Below are 17,356 nucleotides of genomic sequence, written 5' to 3'. Positions count from 1 at the left end.
ACACAGCTGAATGAAGGACGTGTTTTTTGATACAGGGATATATTTTCTAATTTTAAATGATCTTTGCACAGCTGCAAGTAAAGACACTTTGTGTCAGTGTAGGTTGTTTTCTCAGCACTGTATTGCAGTTTATAATAATGTAGTGTATGTATCATAGTTGTGAATACTTATCTTACAAGTTGACTTTTTGTGTTTCAACAGAAATGGCTCAATTGTAAACTATGATGTAAAGTATGTGTGGTTACCGATTTCAGCCTTTTTATGCAACAAAAAAAATAGCAATGTTTTAGCTTTCAGGCAACTTTCCAGTAAGGTTTTGCTGGTTGTTTAATCAATGATTAAGCTTAAGGCAGAAGAATAGCTGTCAAATTCAAACTTCAATGGAAAATAAAAACTAGAATGTATCTATGGTTGGAGCAGGCCATATTGTTTGAACTTCTCACTATTTTAAATTTGTTAGACTTTGGTTCCACTGCAACTACATTTCCTTCACGTTCTAAATTGCTCAACGTCACTTATCCTTCTCCATGTGAAACTAGACCTCCCATCAGCTTGTACCGTACATGCAAAAGCAATGAAATGGCAATTAACTGTACTTAAACTCCACAAGAAACAGGATATTGCAAAATACCCTGGGTATTTCCTCTCTTCTTGGAAAATAAAACATGCTTCAATCAGTTTGCCTTTATTAGTGTGCTGTAACACCATTAGATATTAATTTGTAAATCAGTGAGGTATATATATATATATATATATATATATATATATATATATATATATATATATATATATATATATATATATAATACTAAGGTTAAACAGTGAGATACAATTACCCAAAGGAAAGGAAAATAGCTGTTAGTGTTAAAATTACTCTTTTAATGTGTTTAGAGTAAGGAACAGACCTTTTACAACATCCACAGCTTGTTACACACAACTCCTTCAAACAAAGATAATCACAAACCCCAAGATGTGCCTACAAATCGTTGTGGTGGAGTTTACCATGCAAGTTTAGAAACATTTTTTTCCCCAAAAAGACCTTTTGCTTAGGCAAAAAAAAAAAAAACATTTTTCCCCCAGATGTGTTACAAGCAGTCAACAAGACAAAAGACGTCCAGGCTTGAATGCTTCAGCAATAGTCATTTTACTCTTAATGATAAATTAAGAATTCATGCCGCAGTATAGACAAAGAAAATCCTACATCTGCAGAGACCTGTAGGCTGTTCATGGCAATAATGTGCTTGATTCATGAATCCCTGGTTACAATGTATTCCATACTTTTAATTTAACCCAATAACAAGTATCACAAAGGTAATTCATAGAAATATCATTGTGTCAAACTATTTATTGTTATTCAAGACATTTCATTACCTGCAATCACTACAATTGTAGTGTAAAGGCCACAGAGCCACAGGAATGAGATTCATTAAATACGTATGACACTTTATCTAAAACCTGGTCGTGATGGTAGACACAATTTGAAATTTTTTAAGTCAAATAAAAAAAAACATCACCATAAAAATACATAGCAGAATATGACAAAATACATGGGATGGCCTATAAATTATTACTGTATGGAACCTAAAGTATAGTATGGAGGATAATGTTTTAAAGCAAGTGACAAAACACAATTTGTATCTAAATGGAAAGGAGAGGGAACTCGTGTAGATATACACATAGGTCCTATGCAGGGATCAAGAGCAGGAATCATCTGTTAACATTTTCCCTCCATGTTCCCAAGATAGGAATCAACCTGCAGTGAAAAGAAAATGTGTGTTAGGGCTGTGGTTAAAAATGAGAGGGAAGAGGTGATTACAGGATATGGAGACTAAAGCTTGTTACGTGCATAAGATTTAATCTGTGAACATCACTCTAAAGTACAAAGGCTGAATGTACAGGCACACTATTGGTAATATGTACTAATTATTTAAACAGTTCTTACCCTGAAAATTTGAGTGGAATTAAACAAAGTGAGTGCACAAGTTTCAGGCTTCCAGACTGATCAGCTCCACATCGAAGGTGAGAGTGGCGTTTGGTGGGATGATCCCTGGGTGCCCTTTGCTGCCATAGGCAAAGTCTGGTGAGCAAATCAGGTTTGCCCGCTGACCTACACTCATCTGTGAACATGGAAGAGGTACATGAAGAGTTCATTTGCAAAAACAGATGCAAGCCATTCCTAAAATGAATACACCAACACCAGTTTGATTGATAGTCCCTCGTTGAGTGCACAATAAAAACATAAAAAATAAAAGAAATCATGATTTATGTTATATATCAAAACAATAAACACCAGTTTGATTGGTATTCCCTGAATTGGATATTTAAAAAAAACATGATTTAGGAAAATAAATAAAAACGGAGATATCAGTTTTTGCAAATGATTTTGACTGTGCAAAATATTGTACAAGGAATGTGCAAAAGTTCATGTGGAGAATATGTGCAACTATGTACAGATAGCTACATTGCTGTTGCCATTAAATTAAGTAGTAGCCTACACACAACACACAGCAGTTACCATGTTTATATGAGTAGCTAACTGTATGATAAAGCGTATATGATGTTATAGATGTATAAAGTGAGCTATTGAGAGTTAAAAACAAGCTCCTCACCTGGGCTACTCCTTCTTCCCAACCACGAATAACCTCCTGGTGTCCAATCTTGAATTTAAACGGCTTTCCTCGGGACCTCGAAGAATCAAACACTTTCCCATCTGCCAGTGTGCCTGATAAAAACCACATATAGAGATTATCACTGGATAATCAGCTCAGATTGTTGATAAATCCCACGTTAGTATCATAACGGTAATTGAGAGCCTAGAGCTAACGTTAGCCGACTAGCATCATAGGGCCAGGTTAGCTTACGTTAGGGGGCTGACAGCAGTTAATGTACCGTTAGCTCGACTGGTGTTCCGTCCTTCTAAATGCCACGAATAATAACAAAACCAGTCCGTTGAAATTATTTTATATTATTATGTTCGACTTTAGCACCACCTTAGCTAAAGTTAACCGAACCGACACAAAAAAAGCAATTTGTTAAACATGGTATTGGACGTTAGCTGCAGTGCTAGCCAGCACAATCAGCAATATGCAACCAGTTAACATTAGTTAGCTGAAACAAGTTGTTTCTACTTGGTCCCCCATTTTACGCAAACAACGGGCTTTCACGCCGCTAACAGCTCGCGTTAGCGGGCTGCATTTAACGTCAGTTAACGTTAACTACAAAATAAATAGCGTCCAGATATTTCTGCTCCATCAGTAGCCTCGGCACTAGTCCAGCCTCCACACTCACCGACATAGTGCACCACGACGCGCTGCCCCTTCTTCGGAAATGTCCGTCCTGAAAATAAGAGAAAACGTGTGTAATAATGAATCGTACACTCTGTGAATATATTAGTATTACGCCGTTAAACAAGGTCGATTATTCCCACCATCGCCCGGAGTTATTGTCTCAATTTCTACTCCCATGTTGGCTCTTCGATTCCTTCCTCTTGACCACCCTACAATACGAGCGGAAGCAGGACACAGGACGCAGGGGCGGCCTGTTGACGAACGAGCGAGTGGGCATCATGGATGTATAAAAAAAATGGATGGGGAGGGAGGGAGGGGGGGGGCGCACCAATTAACAATCGAGCCATTATTAACTACTTGTTAAACTACTTGTTAAAAAAACAAATAGGATAGGATTATATATATATATATATATATATATATATATATATATATATATATAATCCTATCCTATTTGGAAACTATTGAGAACATGGAATGAATGTGTATGTGCGAGATGCGCTTGGGTGAGAATGTGTTGGTGTATGGCATTGCAACACAAATCTAACTAAAACAAATTAATTGATGACTAGATTTTCAACCTTGGAAAGGTCTTCATACCAGCATATTATTTTGTGTTTTAGGGGCTTCTGTGGGTCACCACCAGAATTTGAACATTGACTGCAAAGCATGGGTCTGTAATGACTGGCCCACTGGTGCTTGAATTAACTGTTGCACATTTTTATGACCTACAACTACATAGCTTAATCATTCCACCATGTTTTTGCACTTTGATAAATGATGCAGAAACAAGCTGTATGATCATCCAATCCAATGTAGAAAGTGTTTTCATGGATGATGTCTGAAGGCATCTAATGTACTGTATCATGTCTACGCTGTATGTATTGGGTATTGTTTTGGGACACTATTTTTGAACTGTGTTGCTTCATGTTTGATGACAGCTAATAAAAAAAGTACCAATGAATAACTACTGACAAACGTTATTTATTCAAACAGGTGCAGAAATGTTGCACAGGAGTGTGAATTTAAAAATAGAACATTTACAAGCATAGTGTTAAAATTACAACTTTCAAGCATGTGTTCCAAACTTTGACTACAAGCATCGGCTATATTACAATTAAGAAGCTTACTTCCAAAAAGTCACAAATCATAGGGACAGCAAAAGCCTCCTCTCTAAAATAAACAACATTTTAGACAACATTGTTAAAAAAACAAATACAAATTAAAATCAAGCAGAACAATTGAAAGAGGAAGACTGTCAAGACATATGTGATGTAATTTACAAAAGCAGCCTCAAAATACTGAAGGGAGTATTCATGAAAATTATTGACAGGACCTTTTATGACAGCAAGAATACAGTCAAAATTAGTATTTTCTTCACCATATTCACTTGAGTGTTAAAAAAATATGATCCTAAATCTGGTATTCCACTGTATGTGACTATTTAAAGAAATAGTTCAACATTTTGGGAAATAATTTGCTTTCATAACGAGCATTAGATGAAAAGATTGATATCTGTCCATACACTGAATATGAAGCTAGAGGAAGCAGGCAGTTAGCTTAGCTTCAATACTGGCAGCAGGAGGACACAGCTAGCTAACTGACTGCAGCTTCATATTTAGGTAAGAAAGTAAAGCATTTCTCCCAAGATGTCAAACTATTGCTTTAAGGTATCTGGCTATACCCATGACATTTTGGATCTCACATGTGACCTGCGAGGAAAAGGCCCAGGATCATTCTCAGAAAAAAATCTGCCCGGTTTATCTTCTCCTGAGTGCTGTTGTGAGCTGAGTCTCTGTTTATGACACTGAGGATTTACATTTGACTGGACGACTGATTTCGGCCTGCTGTATTCTCCAGAGGGGCTCTTTGATACATTTGAACGGACAGATGCCTTGACTGAGCATGTTTTATCATGACTGTAACAACCTGGTGAGGAAGTTGACTCGTACAATGTGTTGGTCTTTGTGTTAGAATGTAAAGTTGATGTCGCACCAGCATTGGACTGCTGCAGAACTGTTGGCTGCTCTGCGTTTTCTCTTGGGTCTGATGATGATGTAGCTTCTGGGCTGGATGAAGAATTAAAAGAAAAAAGAAATAAAAAAACTATAATGTCATAGAATCTAAACTTGTATTTATGTTGCTATGAATTTATTTTAGCTGACAGTAATCTGATAAATTAGCTGCCGTTTTTGAAAATTGTGCTATGATAATATATGTAGTTATTATAAGGATGATGTGTTGCAAGGAGTTTTTTCAGAGATATATGAATTTCAATGAGATCTATGTTATTAATCATGAAAAACAGTCTTATGCAAAATTACAAAAATAGCTTGTTACTTAATTAGACTGTTATTATTCTGCAGGGTATTTCAGAGGTTTTCAGCTGCTTTAGGCATAAAACTTTTTAGGTTTAAAACTTTGGACAGAGCAAAGCTTGAGAGTTCTGATCTTTATGCTAAGCTAAGATAACCGGCTGGCTGCAGCTTCAGTTAGCGTGCAGATATGAGAGCGGTATTAATCTTCTCATCTAACTCTCAGCTTGAAAGTAAAAGAGCATATTACCCCAAATTACTACTATTTCTTTAATATCCCATTGACTTGTAGCACAATAGCAATGCTAACATGTGCAAACAAAAGAATGATTCAAAGCTCTGGAAAATAGCTTCACAATAATGGGGCTGCTATTTGTTTTCTGCACCTCTGACTATGAACTTTTTCAATGTTTTGGGCACTTGGGAACAGCTGCAGCAAGTTGAACACTGACATATGCCTTTTAAGTTGATATGGTGAACTTGTTGGAAAACAGTTGCTTATGTACATATTCAGCAATTATGGAGCAACATTATCTTCCATTTAGAGCAGGGGTCTTCATCGTTTTTTAAGCCAAGGACCCCTTAACTGAAAGAGAGACGGAGCAGGGACCCCCTACTACATATATTGTTAAAATGAAGTTGCATATTAAACTGGGCCTACGATAACTTGTGGGCAGCCTAAAGCCTTTATACATACCTTTTTAGTGCATAGAATACTAAGCTATTAAAATAGCCTAATAATTGTTGGCATGATTTTATAATTCATGTTTTAATGTAAAACATACATGTGGCACAGTGAATCCTTACGATTAACTGTATCTGTGGATCTTAGTGACTACCTTACTTATGGGCCAGTAAGCCTATCATCAGTGGTTTTTTAATCACACTTTCAAAAAAAATAATTTGGCGGCCCACCTGCAGTAACTCTGAGGACCCCCAAGGGTCCCGGACCCCCTGTTGAAGATCTCTGATTTAGAGTCGTGTTTGTGTCCACCTGATGAATGTAAGTCAGATATTTCTTTTCTTTAAGCTCTATTTTTGGTCTCAACCAACCCCTGAGGGATCTGTCTCTTTCGTCCCTAAATGCTCCACTATGTGCATCAGCTAGCGTCTAACTGTGTCAGTCTGAAGTTAGGTGCTGAGTAGGTACAGTGTACAGTGGGGTTTCATAATTTTTTGCTGAAAACAGCTGAATGCTAGAAAAGAAAACGATACAATGGGAGCAGTGAGAGAGAACCAAAGCAGTAAAGCTGTGGGCCGGGCAGCTAAATAATGAACTGAAATTCTTCTCAGCATTCATATAGACTATTTATTTATATATACTGCGTTATAACTGATCACTGGATCCACATCACTATCTTGACCACAATTTAATTTGCACTAACTGTATTCTGACTCTTTACTACATCTCAGCAATGTTATAGATTGTCTATTTATGTATATTATGTTATCACCATACCACTTTCGCATATCCATTGACTTACTGCTGTTTCTGTTGTTTTCACATTATCATTTGATCCGTTGTCATTAAAATTTTAAATCCTTTTTAAAGATGACATGTCAGGAACAGTTTGTGACAGCATCTTTTGAGAGGATAATTCACCCAAGCAGCCACTTACTGTACTGTGGTCAGCTGTTCCTGGAGCTGAAAACATTGCCTCTCATTGATCGGATAGGAGCAAAAAAAGACCATCCCTATCAGCAGAAGTGCGATGGGGACTGGTGAGAACAGCACAATCAGAGCTGTCGCCACTCCGTCGCCATGGTTACATGCACCCGGTCTGTAGCCCACAAACCTGCAGACGAGAAGAAAACTAAATGTGACCGACCAACAGATGTACACACGCATAACACATGCAGTGAGTGGACAGAAGATTGACTCACTGTAATGTCATGGTTGAGATGCCAACAGACAGGCCTCCCGCCAGCTTACTGCAGAAGGCATAACAGGAGAAAAACAGGGGCTCCAGGTCTTTGCAGGAGGAATGTCTCACAGCAAAGTCGTCCACCACATCTGGGAGCATAGACCTGTAGCAGATACAGAACAAGCGGACACATCTCACATCAATCAAAGCCACATGTCAATTTAGATGAGGTGAACTGACCAGTCAACAAAACAGATCACTTGCCAGAATATGTATCATTGGCCAGGGTCAGGGAGAGGCGATGTGAATGATTCATGTGCAACACATTAGGTTCTGATACTGATTAGATCTGACAGGCGGTCTTGGAAAGGTTTGAGAACTGTGTGTCCTCGCTGGGAGCTGACTCACCAGGGTAGCAAGAATATGGTTGCCACGCTGAATCCCATCAGAACGCACATAATCATGAAGACTGGGAGGTTAGTGGGAACACAGGCAATTATAATCACTGCTGGGATGAAGAGCTGAGAGAGACATAAACATGCCTCACAGGTAAGAAGGAGAATGAAGGTGTGGAAAATTACTCTTATCATTCAGATCATTGTATTATTATATCTTACTGATAGTCCAAAGAAAACTGTGGCCTTTTTTCCTATTCTCAGAAGAACCATTTGCCACAGAGGGACTGCTACTGAGGCAGACACCTGTGGAAATATTGAGATGGTTTCATTTTAAATTTAAAATGTGTCTTGCCTTTTAATCATTCACTTTGTAGAATCCTTAGAAGGCTATTGAAATGTTGCATTTATCAATAACTTGGTAGGCAGAGTGTGTGATTGTAGAGAGTTGCAGTTTACCAGTAAAACCAGTAGGAGGTGCTGGAACTGGGCTCCCAGCCCAGCTGCATGGCTGCAGAAAAGTGCAAAATTACCCAAGGACATCTGAGATTAAAGAGATACGGGACAAAAAGTAAAAATGAATTATGCTTTGATAACCCTTAAATGCATGCATGACTTTTAAAGCACAAAACCAAATTTTTAAAAACATACAAAGATGATTATACAAGGATTATTAGCTTATGAATCTATCTGCACTTCATCAGAGCTAAGGTTTATAGGAATGCAACACAGCCACAGTGAGCTCAAACTGTACCTGAAATGCAAGTACACTAAAGACAAAGCCAAGCACCAGTCGTTGGTAGGGAATGTGACAGATCAGCATCTTCAGAGAGGTCAGATAGGGCGGCCGTACTTTGTCATCAGAACAGAGAGGGGCTGAAAATAAAAACAAAAATTAAATGTTAAGGAAGGGGAAGGAAAAACCAGAAATAATATAGACACAATGCACGCAGCTTGCTCTCATTTTCTTCATATTGTAATGGAACACAGTCAGTAGTTAAACAATAAAAATATGTTTCATACATTATTTCTTCTGATTGACTCACCCCGCTGTTCGTTCACCCCGAGGAAGAGAACCAGGCTGCAGAGGAAAAACAAGGCACCCATGACCAGAGCTGAGGTCAGGAAAGCCTTTTTCTGGGGGGGAGGGGAAATAGACACATTAAACAGTTAAAAACAAATAAAGCACAATATTATGCTGCCAACAAACACATCCTCAGAGGCATACAAACACACGTAAACAGTCCTTCCTACTTAACGTGTGTATTCTGTTAATATTTTTGGGATGACTTTGCCTTTAGATGCTGAGCCATTAACGTGACTCGGTTTCTATAACAAAATCAACTTACCAGTACAGTACAAATTAAAACTAGTCTGGATCAACAGAAGTGCACTCACAGGATAAGGCCTGACATCCGGTGCAATGTCCCTCACCTTCCGCTCTCTCTGTGTTTTGCCGTTCTCAAAATCCCTTCGGTTTGGGAAACAGCAACGCACTTTGAACTAGCAAGCTACACATTGAAAATGGCAAGTTTTGAAGAAAATTTGGACTGTGCATCAAGGCAGGCCTGCTTGGTTCTTCCGGGGAATGATTGTAAAGATTTACAAAGAATATGTTTACGGCATTTACTCTCTAACTGGGACTTTTGGGAGCAATTGGTGGGGATTGCCGTGGACAAAGTACATACGGCAATACACTGGTAGGAGAAAATTACGTTTAACCATGTGTCCAGCTCATTTAAATAGCTCACGTTACTGTATTGTATTAACTTCATTTAATATTGTATGTGGTATTTTCCTTTGCGGGGTGCAGATGTTCCACCAAAACAAGTTCCTTCCTGAGACCATTTTGCAGATACATCGCCGCTGTGTCCAGTGCTTAGCGCCACCCAAGACGATTGTGATTGGTTTAAAGAAATGCAAACAACCCAGAGCTTTTTTCTCTCTTATCCTAGAATGTACAGTATGTATGGTGTAGTCTCGCATTGCAAAACCTAAATAGGTCTGGCAATGCAAGACTAAAATTAAACAAACAACATAATGTGTTAATTAGTGAGTTTTAGAGGTGCTAATGTTACTAGGCAGATTTAGTTACCTACGGACAGAGCCAGGCTAGATAGTTACTAGTTAATTTGATGCTAGGCTAAGCTAAGCGTTTCCTGGCTCCAGCTTTATATTCAATGGACATTTATGAGAGCAGCATCTTCTTATCTAAATCTTGGCAAGAAAGTGAGTAATTCCAATCTATTTCTTAGCCTGACATAATTCAACTTTATTACTCTCCTAATGTTAGTTTAAAATGAACCGTAATGGTTTGTTTTTGCAAATACACTTTAGGGTTATCTAACTCCTTTAAACCTGATCTGTTCCTCCTCAACACTGAGAGAACACACACACACACACACACACACACACACACACACACACACACGCCTATGTTGGACTAAGAACAGTAAATTACAGGGTAACCAGATACCCCTGGGACTCTGTGAGTACAATGCCAAAGCAATGCTGCTGGGCTGCTTAAGAAATGTGAGTGTAATCTCAGCCAGAGTGACCACTTTTCATTTTCACATTATATCTACCGTATCCTGTAGTGGCACAGTTTGTGGTGAAGATGTGCTTTGAGCTGTTGTTTCATTAGCCTGGTCCAGATGTTGACAGGCATCTTGTTTTTCTGTGTTGTACACAGCTACAACTTGACCCTGCATTACAGAAGCCAACAGCATGGCCATCATCTTCACACTCATTCCTGCCAAATAAGGACAGAGAAGGAGATAAAAAGTGCAGTAGTGGAAGAAGTATTCAGAGTCAGATCATTTACTTAAGTAAAAGAAGTAATACCACACTGAAAATACTCCACTACAAGTAAGTCTTGCATTCAAAACCGTACCCAAGTAAAAGTATGTATCTATAAAATTGACTTAAAGTATTAAAGTAAATACTTTATTTTATTATTTTTTGAAAGATTTTATTTTAATGTGAGACAATATAGGGAACCACAAGTGATACAAGACATAGTCAGACAGTCACATAAAGAAGAAGAAGAAAAAAATTATATATATAAAAAATATATATATATATATATAAACATTGAGCGTATTTCTTAGTACATGTGATAATCTCTCCAATGGCAAGATGGACATACATTTTTCATACCACATTGTAATATTAGGAGGATCTTCGTCTAACCATTTATGTAATATTGTGAGGCGTGCAGCATAAAAAGCAACTCTAAGAATGTACCTGTTACGGCTGGGCGATATGGAGAAAATCAAATATCACGATATTTTTGACCAAATACCTCGATATCGATACCACAACGATATTGTTGTGTTGACTATTGGTGCTTTCACAAAATATTTACACAATGAGATTTTTGATAAATAATCATCAGTAATGTAGATATAATGACTAAGTGGGTAAAGGCAAATAATAGAACAGCTAGAACAGTCTGGTAAGTTCAGAAAATGACATCACTTTACTGTAATGCAGCCTTTAAAACCAGGAAAAGACAACACTTATGCCATATTATGATATTACAATATCCAAAATCTAAGACGATATCTAGTCTCATATCACGATATTGATATAATATCGATATATTGCCCAGCTCTAGTACCTGTACCTACGATCACAATTGGTATCAAATCCCAGTACAAAATGGTATGGATTTAGTGGAATATCATACCTAAAAATGTTCTTAATCTCATTTTGGACCGATAGCCAGAAACTTGAGATTTTTGGACATGACCACATTAGATGTCCATAAGTGCCACAGCTATTTTTACATTTCCCACATAATGATGAGCACACAGGGTCATATTTACATCAAATAGCAGGGCTAACATGCAGTCTGTGGATAATCTTATATTGAGTCTCATAGGATTTATTAGAACATGTAATTTTCTTTGCATTCAACAAGATCCTTTTCCACATAACCTCATCCAGTTGGGATCCAAAATCTTCTTCCAGAAAGTTTTACTATTGATCGTAGGGATGTTGACAAACATTTGAGAGTAAATATAACTTAAAACGTTCTTCTTTAAAGAAGAAGTCTTTAATATTATCTTTTCAAGCGGATTCGTATTCAAGCCACTCATATATGTTGGTATAGAATGGATATAGCTCCTAAGCTGTAAATAACGGAAAAATTGTGTTTGAGGGAGCTCGAATTCAGTTCTGAGTTGAGAGAAAGATTTTAAAATCCCATCTGAGAAGAGATCTTGTATTTGAAAGATACCAGCATCGTAAACAATAGGCGCCAGAGCAGAGAGTTGATTTTTAATCCCAAAGTGTCTACGTACTTAATTCCATGTTTTAAGGGTATTTCTAACAATACAATTACCTTTCATTCCCTGTAGTGAGATTGCATTATTTATAAAGGGCATATCTGACAGAACCGGTTCACATCCAATATTTTCCAAATCCAGAAATGTGGAGTTAGCATCATTATTTAACCATTCAGTAATATATCTTATTTGTGAGGCCCAGTGATAATACATTATATTTGGCAATGCTAACCCCCATTTGTCCCTTGGTAACTGCAGTTTCTCCAATTTAAATCTTGGGCGTATTTAAAGTAAATACTTTAAATACTGTTGGGTAGTTTAATCTACAACAATGCATCACATTTTAAGTAGGGAGTACTGGAAGGGAAGGATATGAAAATTGTAATCTGTAGTGGAGTAAAAAGAACAATATTTGCCTCTGGGATGTAGTGGAGTAGAAGTAGAAAGTTGCATAAAAGGTAAATACAAATACAGTACTTAAGTAAATGCACTTAGTTCCAACAGTGAAGAAGTGTGATGATTAATCAGAGGGAAGTCCTGGTCTAAATGTTGTTCAACCTGGGAATAAGAGTCTGAGGTGAGTGTGAGTATTTGTACTCTTACTGTAGGCCGTGGCAGAGTCTCTGTCTCTGTGATCTCCCCCCAGGAACATGTTGAGTGAGAGGTAAGGAACGTTGTAGCACTGTCAATGGAAGACAGGGGGAAACATGACACACAGCACAGGAGCAGTGTGAAACTCAGTAGCCATGGTGACACAGCTTGGAGCAAAATGGCAGCAGCAACAGACATGAGACCAGTAGGAAATTCTGTCACCATGGTGACATGAGAAAGACAAACAGGGCAAACGTACACTGAGGCACAAGATGGTGGATAGATGATTAAGAAATGGGTAAAAGCGGTGTTGAAAGAAGTACTCAAAACCTTCACTTAACTAAGAGTACCAATACAACATTGTGAAAAATACTCCATTCCAAATGTACTTAAAGTATCACAAGTAATACTCTATTTGTCACTAATAGATTGTTACTGATGCATCAATGTGTAAGTAGAGTTTTACTGCTGTAGCTGCTCAAGGTGGAGCTAGTTTGAACTACTTTATGTACATTACGTCAGTTGAGCCCAGTGGTTCCCAACCTAGGGGTCGGGCTGCTCCAAAGGGTCACGTTATAAATCTGAAGGGTTGTGAGATGATTAATGAGGGAGGAAAGATGCAAAACAAAGTTGTGATTTACAAATATGTGTTCATTGTTTGGGCTTTTCTCTAATCTTTGAATTGTGTGTGAAATACTTGGGGCCTCGGAAACAGTTATTGAAATGAAATGATCTGAGAAGTTCAGAGGGGAAATCATCCCTTGGTGAAACTGCTAACATCTCTTTCACTTCTGAAATCTTTGGACAAGAGTCAAGTACTTCACAAGCTTTCTCTAATGTAAATTTGAAAAGAAACTAAAAATTGCAGCTGTCAGATAAATGTAGTGAGTTAACCTTTACTGTTGTCCTCGGGTCAAATTTGACCCGTTTTCAAAAAGCTTCTATATCAGAAAGTTTTCTTTCAAACACCTTGTCAAAAAAATAATGTGGATGGTTTCGTAAAATAAATTATTAGTTCACTGCTTTCATTGAATTTGGGTGTTTTATTCAATTTTATAGCATTTTGAAGAAAAAACAAATGATACAAGAACAGTGAAAAAAATTGACAAAATGTCAAAAAAAAAAGATTTAAAATGGTGGGGAAAAAAAGAACAAAAACGTCCAAAAAAAAAGTGACAAAGAACTTGGAAAAAAGTGACAAAAACATCGGGAAAAGTGAGAAAAAGTGTCAAACAATTTTAGTTTTAAATTGTGACCCGGAAAAACTAAAAGTTGCAGGTCGACGGGAAGACAACACAAGGGTTAAAAATATAATATTTCCCTCTGAAAATGTATGTAGTGAAATGCAGAAGTGAAATAGAGTATAGAATGGAAGTATTCAAGGAAAGTACAAGTACTTAGTTTCTTTCCACCACATAACAGATGGGGTAAAGGAGCGCAAATTGCCTGCAACACTGACTTACACTCATGAGGGTCTCGAACAGGCAGGCTGCTGTGAGAAACCACAGCACACTGAGACCCTGAGACGTTGATTCTTGTGGCACGAACCACAGCAGCAGATAGAACAGGATACCAAATGGAGTGGAGAGAATCATCCTGCGGGATAAACATAGTTGGCTCTGTTGAATACAGCGCCAGAGGATGCATCGTAGCTTAATTCAATATGAAGTGTGTTAAACGTGCTTCTCCACCAACCAACCATGGAGTGAGTTTGCCGATGGGGGTCCAGTTACTGCAGCTCACCAGATATCCAACCAGAGGGTCGGTCACAGCATCCCAGGCCCGACTCACAAATAGAATCATGGAGACATAGGAGGCCTCCATCTGTGAAACGGCAAGGTACTTTATTGTGAAGCACAGAGGATGGTATAGTAAGAAACACAGATCATATTTGTAAGCCCCTGTTTGTGAGAACAGCTTGAACTTGAAGAGCTTCTTCCCTCAAGCAGTCAGACTGTTGAACAACAAAACATGCTGCAAGTTTTTCACACTGAACTGAAATGCACTCCTGCACTTTTTTCCTGCTGCTAAATTCTATATATTCTACCTTCACCTCACAGTAAACCTAACTTATAACAATCAGTGCTCTGTTACAAGTCTACTTACACCCTGTCTTTTGTTGTCTCTTGTCTGTCCTGTCCCTTGTCTTAAATGCTCTACTTTAAGTAGTAATTGCACTTTATGTATAATCTATAGTGTGTGTGCACTAAATGTAGCCTGTCTCAAATGTCGTTTTTATATATTTTAAATGGTAACACCACTTGATCCATGGTGAAATGTTGTTTCGTTTCACTATATACAGTGTATATGGTTGAAATGACAATAAAACCCACTTGACTCGACTCGACTCATACCTGCACAACATCCAGAAGAAAAATCTGCAGGGAAACATTTATAGCTGCTGTGGTAATCTGATATGGGACCTCACCCACAGCATAACACACCTTCCTGGCCAGAGGAATCCCCCCCGACCCCTGTGAAGAGCAGAGAAGAGCAGACAGGAAGGTGGAGGGAAATATTTATGTTGTCTATTGAAAAATCTGTTCAAATTTATTTTAAAATTCCTCCATTGATTTGATGCCCTTCTGCCAGCTGTTCTGTTCACATACTTTTCACACAGCTATCACGGTGAAAGCATGGGTTGCAGAATATTTAAAATTCAGATTTTAAATAAGATTTATTCAGCTCCCAATACTCCCAATGAAATCCATTTCTTTTGTTTCGGCTCATTTATGGCGCAAATATGAAGCAGTAAACAGACTAAATATTTATTTATTTCTATTTTCAGTTTTGTGTTTCTCCACTCAATGACTGCGGGTTTGAACTTATGACTGATGTTGGATAAGAAGGTTGCTTTCCATTTTGACAGAGGAGTATTTTGTTTTTAGACACCAGTGTGTGATTTTGACAATTGTATGAAGAGTTTTGAGAGGACAAAATCTCTTGGAGCATGCATTTTCTGTTTTTCAAATGGAAACAATGGAAAAATGTTAGGTTTCGCTTACTCTCAAAATTGCACTTTTGTTTCCGGCAATGCATCAAAGCAATCCAGAAAAACAGTAATACTATTGCTGCTAGATTTGAAAAAAAAACAAAAAAAACACATCATCTGTATTTCACATCTGAGAGAGAAATACATGATATAATAAGTTTAAATGAGATATTACAAATGACTATGCAAATAATCTACTTTGAAAAGATGAATATTTCCCTGTTCTGTTTTGAATATGAATGCAAAAGCAGGAAAAAGTACAGTATGACAAATATTTAATTGGTAAAACTTACCCTCTGCTGACCTTCGCTGCATGAGTCTCTCTCTGCAGTCTGCTTTAATAACTGACTCTTTAAAGTCTGTACTTGATTTGTAAAATTCTTAAGACAACTCATTTGAAGTCAGTCAGAATAATGCCACATGCAGACCGCCAGTTACAATCCTGCACTGCGTGTATTAGACCACAATAGCTCTCTCTCCACGCACACACTATGGGATTCAAGTCCCACTTGTTTGACACTGAACTCTGGTTGGTTGGAAGGCGCTGTGTCCAGCCCACCTGCCCGTAGTTACAGTAAGAATGAAGTGGCTCAACAACAAAGATTATTATGTAGCCTTGACAAAATGTAATTTATTAGTGAGTCATTTTATTGTTTTTGTTTAAACATTTTAAGAGTTTGGCTGCAGGCAGGTCTGTTTTAAAGAGATTCCAGATATGAACTCTAAAGATAAGTTAAGACTTGCTACTGGTTCTACATGCAGCTGTATGTAGATACACACATACCCCTCCTTGATGTTCATGAATGCAACAATTTGAATATTTTTCTAAGAATCTGACAAAGTGCAAAAATTACACAAGCTATTTGAATTTAAAATGTTAAAAGGTGTTAATATTTTCCTCAATAGCAGTTCCTACTGTAGTTCTTCTGACAATTGGGAAAAGGCCACAGGCTTATTGAACTATCAGTAAGAAATCACAGATGTTCCTGCACTGATAGTGAGTAAGGACTGCTCTGACCTCTTGTGGAACAGCACTGAAACTTTCCTCCATCAAATGAATACTGCCCATCCTGCTCTTCCTCTCCCTGACAATTTCACGATCAGAAAAATGAGGAAGAGTTTCAAAGAATTTTCACATTTATATGAACTTGTAATATTCAGCTATAATTTCATAAAAACAAATTAGAGTTTGACTTTGTGCTCCGATCCCTCCAAGGAAAAATGTATTGCTGTCTAAAATAGAGCCGGGCCGATATATCGGCGGGCCGATATTAGGCATTTTCAAAACTATTGGTATCGGCATTTATAATGGCCGATAAATGAATATTTAAAAAATAAAAACGGACTAAACACCCTTCAACCATGAGTGTTGGCGTTGCATAGTTTGTCCACCAGAGGGCGCTCTACAACGTCCCAGTTGGCAACACTCGTGTTTAACCCTTTAAGTTTCATATCTTAAGTTTGTATTATTATACATTTTATTTATCAGAACTTTAATATATTTTGATATATGTTGATGTTCCTCTATTCTATTCTGCAGTTTATTTTTTAAACTGCATTATCATATTATTTGAGTGAGGACTCAAATAACTACAAAAAACTAATGTTAGGGAAATCTG

The 17,356-nt window shown here is 37.6% G+C and overlaps 2 protein-coding genes across 2 annotated transcripts; both read right to left on the bottom strand.

Moving 5' to 3' along the window:
- Positions 1–861: 861 nt before the first annotated feature.
- LOC116043619 (peptidyl-prolyl cis-trans isomerase FKBP1A-like) lies at positions 862–3,602 on the bottom strand. Its single transcript, XM_031290447.2, has 5 exons — positions 3,428–3,602; positions 3,289–3,336; positions 2,610–2,722; positions 1,943–2,117; positions 862–1,753 (listed from the first exon to the last, which is right to left on the bottom strand). The coding sequence occupies exons 1-4, from the start codon at positions 3,462–3,464 to the stop codon at positions 1,986–1,988; spliced, it is 330 nt and encodes a 109-aa protein (XP_031146307.1). The 5' UTR covers positions 3,465–3,602; the 3' UTR covers positions 862–1,753; positions 1,943–1,985.
- A 653-nt stretch (positions 3,603–4,255) lies between these two features.
- Positions 4,256–16,806, bottom strand: mfsd2al2 (major facilitator superfamily domain containing 2a-like 2). The gene is made up of 14 exons (XM_036008386.1): positions 16,756–16,806; positions 15,100–15,219; positions 14,445–14,569; positions 14,209–14,341; positions 12,758–12,836; positions 10,448–10,614; positions 8,909–8,999; positions 8,617–8,738; positions 8,322–8,405; positions 8,085–8,168; positions 7,876–7,988; positions 7,487–7,630; positions 7,222–7,398; positions 4,256–5,356 (listed from the first exon to the last, which is right to left on the bottom strand). Exons 1-14 carry the CDS (start codon positions 16,804–16,806, stop codon positions 4,966–4,968), a joined length of 1,881 nt encoding a protein of 626 aa, XP_035864279.1. The 3' UTR covers positions 4,256–4,965.
- Between the last annotated feature and the right edge of the window lie 550 nt (positions 16,807–17,356).

This window comes from Sander lucioperca, chromosome 12 (genome assembly GCF_008315115.2).
Source record: "Sander lucioperca isolate FBNREF2018 chromosome 12, SLUC_FBN_1.2, whole genome shotgun sequence".
Taxonomy (NCBI): Eukaryota; Metazoa; Chordata; class Actinopteri; order Perciformes; family Percidae; genus Sander; species Sander lucioperca.
Note: the sequence above shows the minus strand (reverse complement) of the source record. Positions and strands in the feature narration are given on the sequence as shown.